The following is a 7150-nucleotide window of genomic DNA, read 5'->3' on the forward strand; positions in this document are numbered from 1 at the left end:
TGATTTCTCATATTACATCATTACTCGTAAGTTCCAGGGAGCAGATTAAAACAGTTTATATCTTGCTTTCAATATTTTAACACATATAGCTGAAATAAATATGTTTTAAACTTTTAACTAATCCAGATACATTTTCATGACAAAACCAAAATAAAACAACCCATAGGCTGTGATACTAGAATAGTAAAATAAAAAAGAATATGTTGAAAATATTGAATATCAAATTCAAGATTTTTTCAATTAAGATGATAAAATTTCCTCCATATTTAATGTTCTAGATACTAATCAATAAACAACGCATGTGAAAGTCTGAGATACAGCCAAGGTTGACGACAGATGTTCTATACTTTAATTGACCGAAAGTAAACTTAAAATACTGGCATTAAGTTACAATGTCTTTTTTCACTGGATAATACTGACGTTTATATCACTCATATACGCGGCTAAGGAAAATTTACTAATGTAACATATAAACTTTTGACGGGCTATAAGGCTTGGATAAATCAGTATTGCATTATTTTATAACCTTTTTATGTGTGGTCTTTTGGCACTAGTTTACATGTACACATGTGTAATGCAATTCCTATACCATTTGATTTTCATCTAAAATACAAAAGTTTTAATTCATTATATATTGAAAACGAATGGCAAATATTCTCAGTTTCATTTTGACAGGTTTTACTCATTTTGTCATATAAAAACGTGTTTCGTATGTAGAATGTAAGCGATTAAAGTGATTAATATCTAACGTGCGCACGAGACATGTAATATAAAGGAGTTTCAACTTTTAACAGGTCATTTAGCCAATAGCAAACTTTTAATCAAATTCTTCCTTTATGTTAAACGTATAACTTCATGTCAGTTCTATTTGTCCACAACACGCAGTGATAATGGTGGTAAACGAAATACAGATTATCGTACCGTAACGCGGAGAAAAAAAGCAAGTCTCGTCGACGCTAACACACTTGTAATACGTACTTTTTTTATTTCATTCTTTTTATTCAAATACTAGCGATGTAAAACAATCATATTTAAAGATAAACCGGAGTCGCCGATAAATAAATTATTTCGAAAACTACAAATTTTATCATTGAATGCACAATTTTATATATAATTCAGTCGGCATTGCTCAGAATAAGTTATGTACTCATCCATAAAATAATTCATTTTATAGTATCATTTTATACTCATATTTCCAATGTTTGAGTTTCTCATTTTATTTTCACTATAAAATTTGTTACAGCGATGAACACGATCTTTTATTTGACGTAAATTTTGAGGAAACATTTCGTATATTTACTAACTTTGACGCCTAAAGCATAGAAACAAACTACTTCATAGCTTTTATCACTTGCTTGAAATTCTTACTGGATTGTCATGAATAGTTTAAGTCCAATTGATATCAATGCGTGTTAACAATAACAAATAAGCTTGAAAAACTTAATTTTACTTTCAAATAAATGTATCACAATCGTTCACTTTACTCAGTTGCTCGACATTGTTCTGTTTAATCAGAATGAATTAAATGTCTTTTTGCACAAAACAGTGTCAAAAGAATGTGGGATATTATACCAGAAAAAATTACACATGATACTTATAATTAATGGCACAAATAAATCGTAAAATGCATCTAATACTTGTAGTCACTGCCAACCGTCGCAGATTGAAAAACTCCCGTTGGATTAACATAATAATATCTAAGAACAACAAAAAAGACATCTGTGGTAAAATAAAGTATAAAAAATTAGGTCATCCGGATACGGAAGTACCGCCATCTTGTTCCAATGTGTCGTCATCTGATTGGTCATTATCACAAGATTGGGCGTGGCCCAACATTACACGAATAGTCTCGAAATCTGATTGTTCTACAAGATCAAGTGGTCTTTCACCATCTTCTGTCAATATTGTTTTATCCGCACCGTTGTCCAATAAGAATCTGAAAATATTTCGTAAAGTCATACATGTTTGATACTTTTATGATTGCAAAAATGCAATCTTCTAGTTTTTAACTTTAGTATAAACGTAATACACTTTATTCACTTTATTCACTGTATTCAATAAAGTAGTCAAAACCTTTATGGTCGCTCAACATGGTAAAACAAGATACACTGCAGACTAAAACACCCAGAATGCAACTGAACGATCTTCGAGGGTATCTGATTAAATGTACTGAAAACATTTCACGACTCAAATATGTTATTGTTGTAGCGCAAGATTGTGAAAGATGTTATGCAAGATAATTATATTGTCACGTTTCAATTATTAAGTAAATTGCTACTGAACTAAAATATTTTAATATACCAGTATTCCATCGACAGTTGTAGCATATACAGCTTTTATATCATAAAGATCTTTAAAACTGACTTACATATGTGGCCAATGAAAATATTATAATTGACGTGAACAAAAAAAAAGAGAACTGCAATACATTTAGTTTAAAGTTACATTTAATAAATTTCATAAAAACAGAAATAGCGACATTTCATTAATAAATTGGGTTTCATATCGACTCCAGATCTTATTTTGGTGTCCACACAACCAAAATGAGTTTCATAAGCATAAAAAATGGACAACCTCATTGTGGCGAAATCGGAAGTACAATATCTGTTTGCATGAGAAACTCCGCCTTCAGATCATCCGTACATCAATATTAAAGCAACAAACATGACTATAGGTAGCAGTCCTAATTTAACGGTATATTTCTGCATTGTAACGGATGTTTTCATACAAATTTAATCTTTTTTTATGAGATGATTACTTTTTACTGAACCTCAGGCCTAGTGCACCGTGTAGTTAAACGGTTAAAATGTGTTTGCACAAGAAAATCTCATATTTGTTGTGTTCCGGATAATAGCTATAACACTGTGACGTAGCGCATACACAAGCTGATTATAATCTTCATTTGCATGTTAAAATTCGTATACGAACATTAGTGTTACCGTGGGGTTTTCCCTTTAAAATCCTTATTTATGAACAATATTCGACGAGATTTAAAACAATACTGTTAAACAGGTTAATGAAAATGTAGAATGTTGGATTTTTAGGCCGACGGCAAAATATTTTTACATATTTATTTAATGTAACTTTAAAGTTTTTTCTTATATCTTCTATGACTGAATTCAATACTAACACAATACGGAATATTTGACATTAAAACATAAACGAAAGATTTCTTTAAAAAATGTACATTCAGACAGTTATTCCGTTACGTGTAATTACATCAGTGAAAAGTGACGTCATTTTGGTGCAACTGTGATATAAGTAGAAAGCTGATACATTTTACTCCCTTGATTTGCAATTAGGACACTGTTGGGCTTCTCGTTTAAATAAATTATAAAGAAAGATACAACATTGCAATCTACTAACGCAACAATATCAGCGTATCCTTCGGCACACGCGGCATGAAGCGGTGTCCAAGAATCATCGTCTTGTTTGTTAATATCTGCACCATGAGCTACCAGAAGTCTTACAGCGCTTTCATTGCCGTCTAGCACCGCTTGATGTAAAGGCGTTAAACCTTCAAAGTAAAGTAAAACAATTTAAAGCAACTACAACTTTGATTAATGTTGGTTAATGTCTCTAAATAGTCATCTTAATCATTAAGGTTTCTCAAACATTTAACTTTTATCTGTAAATCAGTATTTCATTATGTTTGAATTTTTTTTACGTATACATGTTATGAAAATGAAACAGATTGATCTATCAAAGAAAAGAAATGAAAATGAAGCTCGTAGTGCGGTGATAATATTTCCTTCAAAAATGCAGATCACGATTTGGGGGAAAATATAAAAACGTTATTTTCACGGTAGAAAAAAAACAAGCAAAAAATGTAATATTACAACATACCCAGCAAACACATGACGTTGTTTCAACGTTGATCAGACGTTAGAGTCCGACGTTGGATAGACGTTGGAATTTAGTTGTATATGAAAGTTTTTTAGACGTCAGAGTCCGACGTCAATCCAACGTCATCAAATGACATAAATCCAACCTCTTTTCAACGTATATACAACTACTTTCCAACCTATTCCCAACGTGAATCCAACCAGTTTCCAACATGATTCCAACCAGTTACTTACGTAATACCAAATAGTTTCCAACGTAATTCCAACCAATTCCCAACATAAACCCTGACCCGTTTTCATTAAATAATTCCCAAATAAAGAGAAAATACAAAACTTTCTTTACTCGAAAAGTGATTTTATTACTTTAGAAAGTGATCATAAAAACAATTAAACAAATTTAAATGTATAACACAGTTTCTGATTTATCTATTCATGTAAAACTTAATATACAGTAAATATATATTTCCAACACATTTGTATAACATCACAAAAATGACTCACTTTTAATCATTTATAGTGATAATAAAATAAAGTTTGATATTTATAAATTGTATATAAACTATTAAAATAAAAAAAAGAGCTACATGTCTTTTCAAAATTGAAGTTCAACATTTATCAGACCTCTTTCAGTCAATACAATAATACACATTTTGTAATCCAAAATTATAACAAACAACAGTCAACAAATCATTTTCATTTAAAGGTCTACAGTATACATTAACTATTACAATATATGTCAATTAAAGTATTCATGTTTACAACATGCTTAAAAAGGTTTTCTTTTAAATAACTCATAGAAAATGGAAATCATGGAAAATAAAGCTTTCTTTTGCAGTTGATTTCATCGGTAACAAATCGGATAAGTGAGGGAAAATATTCCTTTCTGTCAAAATTAAGTGTAACACACAAAACAATAAATAAATATTCACATTTAAAGAAAGTAAGTATTTTTTTATCTTTATTCTTTCAAAACTAACTTAAATGTATTAAATTTGGAGATATACTCCTCCATGTGAATAATTCTGGTATACTAAACGTCCACCACTGGATCCTGATTATTTTCATCTACGAAGGCACTGTGTCAAACTTGTTTTGAGGTTCAACTTGTTGTTTTTTTCCCTTGAAACTGCAAAAATGAAACTGAAATAAATAGGTGTACATAACAACCAAAATGGTCAATTAAATTATATTAGATAAAAATAACATTATCAATAGATTACCCTAGCATATCATAAATTAAAATCAGATGTCGATTGATGATGTAGAACACTCAAAAACTGTAACTTCAAATATATGTAATTTGCAAAACAGTAACATGTAAAGGTGCAAATTCAATCATAAGACATTTCAGGTTATTATAATTTTACTTTTGATTAACAGTTAATTATGTCAAAACAGAAATTACAGTAAATAACAAAATCAAAATCTATATATTACCTTAATTTGATGCACTTATTACATTCTTTTATGTCCAAATGGTGTTTTCTGTTGACTGTTGTTCATGTATACAATCTTATCAGCTAATTGTCATCACACAAAAATTAAGTGTCAGTCTATAAAAAAAAAAAAACCAATGATTATTGACAAAAAGTTATAAATTTACTTTGACAGTATACTTATGTATTGATAGATCCCTACTTTGACCTTTTATATAATTACATGTAGATCTATTTGAATTAAAATAGATTGAATCTCAAATATTGACAGGTGTTCCTTTGTTAACAAATACGTTGTGGTGAAATACCTATTGTTATCTAGTCTACTAATCTGATAAATTGAATTAGAGAGATTAAGGTCATGTAGGGATCTTGGCTTAAAATGACAACACAAATAAAACAAAAAGTTTGACAGAATTTCATACAATTTATATATCAATTGAATCCCAAAGTACGAGTTAAATGAGGGCGAATCAGACTACATGAATTAACTGGAATTGAATATAATGAAAATGTAATTATATTCCTAATGTAACTAATAATTTTTCAGTTATTATACTATGCATGCAGTAAGTTTAATACTAATCTACCATCAAAAATATCACTTACTTTTCACTTTGCGAATTGTCTTTTATGATGTGCAAAATGTCCTTCCTTTGTCTTTGTTTGAATTTGAAAACAAATTGTTGTTGTAGCCTCGTTTCGAAATTCATCAAGTTTCCATTATTTTTTTTTCAATTTATTTAAAAGTAATACTAATATTGTTCCTTTTTATGGTCTAGTATAACAGCATTTTTAAAAAAAATATACAATGGATGTGAAAAAAAAATGAATAACAAAATTCAAATGATTATATTGACCTGCAATCAGAGCCACCTATCGGATTTATAAATCAGAACAAAGGGAAGTAACTCAATCAAGACTACTATGTTGGATTACACTGAAATCCGACGTCGTATCGACGTAATTCCAACACGTTGATACGACGTCGCAAATACAACGTTGTTTCAACGTTGTATTTAGGATTTTGACGTCGTGACATAAATCCAACTAAGATCCAACGTTGAAACAACGTCAGGTGTTTGCTGGGTACATGTATTTTCCGAAATTCTTAATGCTAGTCTAGTTGTATCTATTAACTTACCAACATCATTAATTCCACTTATGTCAACTTGTAAGCTGGCTCTCCGCAGCATGTGATCTAATGCATGTATATCATTTTCTTTAATATTGTCCAAAAATACCAACTCATCCGGAAACCGTACACCTTTCTTTTTAACTTCCGGGTTTTGTTTTGCAAATAAACTCGCGCGTCTGCTCATGTTTCGTTGTTTTGATTATCACTGGAAACTATATACTTATTTTTTTTTTAAAAAATAAATCGAACTCAAATTATTTCCGACGTGAAATTTTAAAATGTCTGAAATATTTCTTTCATTTGCATCTTGAATGAACAATCCTCACTTTGTCATTATTTATATCACCTAAATTTAATTCATATATTAACATTAAAAAGTGGATATGTTAGATAAAAATATCATGCTTTTTCCACATTTGCATAAACTAAGTCATCACTGTTACTTACATATTGTTTTTAGATTTTCTGAAACCGTTCACGCAAGTTTGTGAAGTAAACAATTCTGTTTCCTTTATTATAGTGTTACATATACCAAGAACTTAATCCAGATATACACGAAAGATAATACTATTAGCGAACTACAACTTCCAACAACCATAAATTTCCCAAAACATCCAAGAATCACGGAAATTGGTCACAAATCATACACATATCTTACGTATTCCTTCGTTTCACATCAATTCGAAGGAATAGATTCTGATGGTATCAGATTTTCCCACAACATAACTTAC

At 29.9% G+C, this 7150-nt stretch overlaps 1 protein-coding gene across 1 annotated transcript; it reads right to left on the reverse strand.

Annotated features, from left to right (window-relative positions):
* Positions 1–1002: 1002 nt before the first annotated feature.
* LOC132751051 (protein phosphatase 1 regulatory subunit 27-like) lies at positions 1003–6642 on the reverse strand. The gene is made up of 3 exons (XM_060741156.1): positions 6426–6642; positions 3367–3517; positions 1003–1936 (listed from the first exon to the last, which is right to left on the reverse strand). Exons 1-3 carry the CDS (start codon positions 6601–6603, stop codon positions 1750–1752), a joined length of 516 nt encoding a protein of 171 aa, XP_060597139.1. The 5' UTR covers positions 6604–6642; the 3' UTR covers positions 1003–1749.
* Positions 6643–7150: the final 508 nt, after the last annotated feature.

Source organism: Ruditapes philippinarum, unplaced genomic scaffold, assembly GCF_026571515.1.
Source record: "Ruditapes philippinarum isolate M1 unplaced genomic scaffold, ASM2657151v2 ctg1375_1_1_1_1, whole genome shotgun sequence".
Classification (NCBI taxonomy): domain Eukaryota; kingdom Metazoa; phylum Mollusca; class Bivalvia; order Venerida; family Veneridae; genus Ruditapes; species Ruditapes philippinarum.

Coding starts and splice junctions, on each gene's coding strand:
- LOC132751051 (XM_060741156.1), bottom strand. CDS start 6,603: ATGAGCAGACGCGCGAGTTTATTTGCAAAACAAAACCCGGAAGTTAAA. Junction 3,518..6,425: donor AAGTGGAATTAATGATGTTG/GTAAGTTAATAG, acceptor TTTACTTTGAAG/GTTTAACGCCTTTACATCAA. Junction 1,937..3,366: donor GGATACGCTGATATTGTTGC/GTTAGTAGATTG, acceptor AAATATTTTCAG/ATTCTTATTGGACAACGGTG.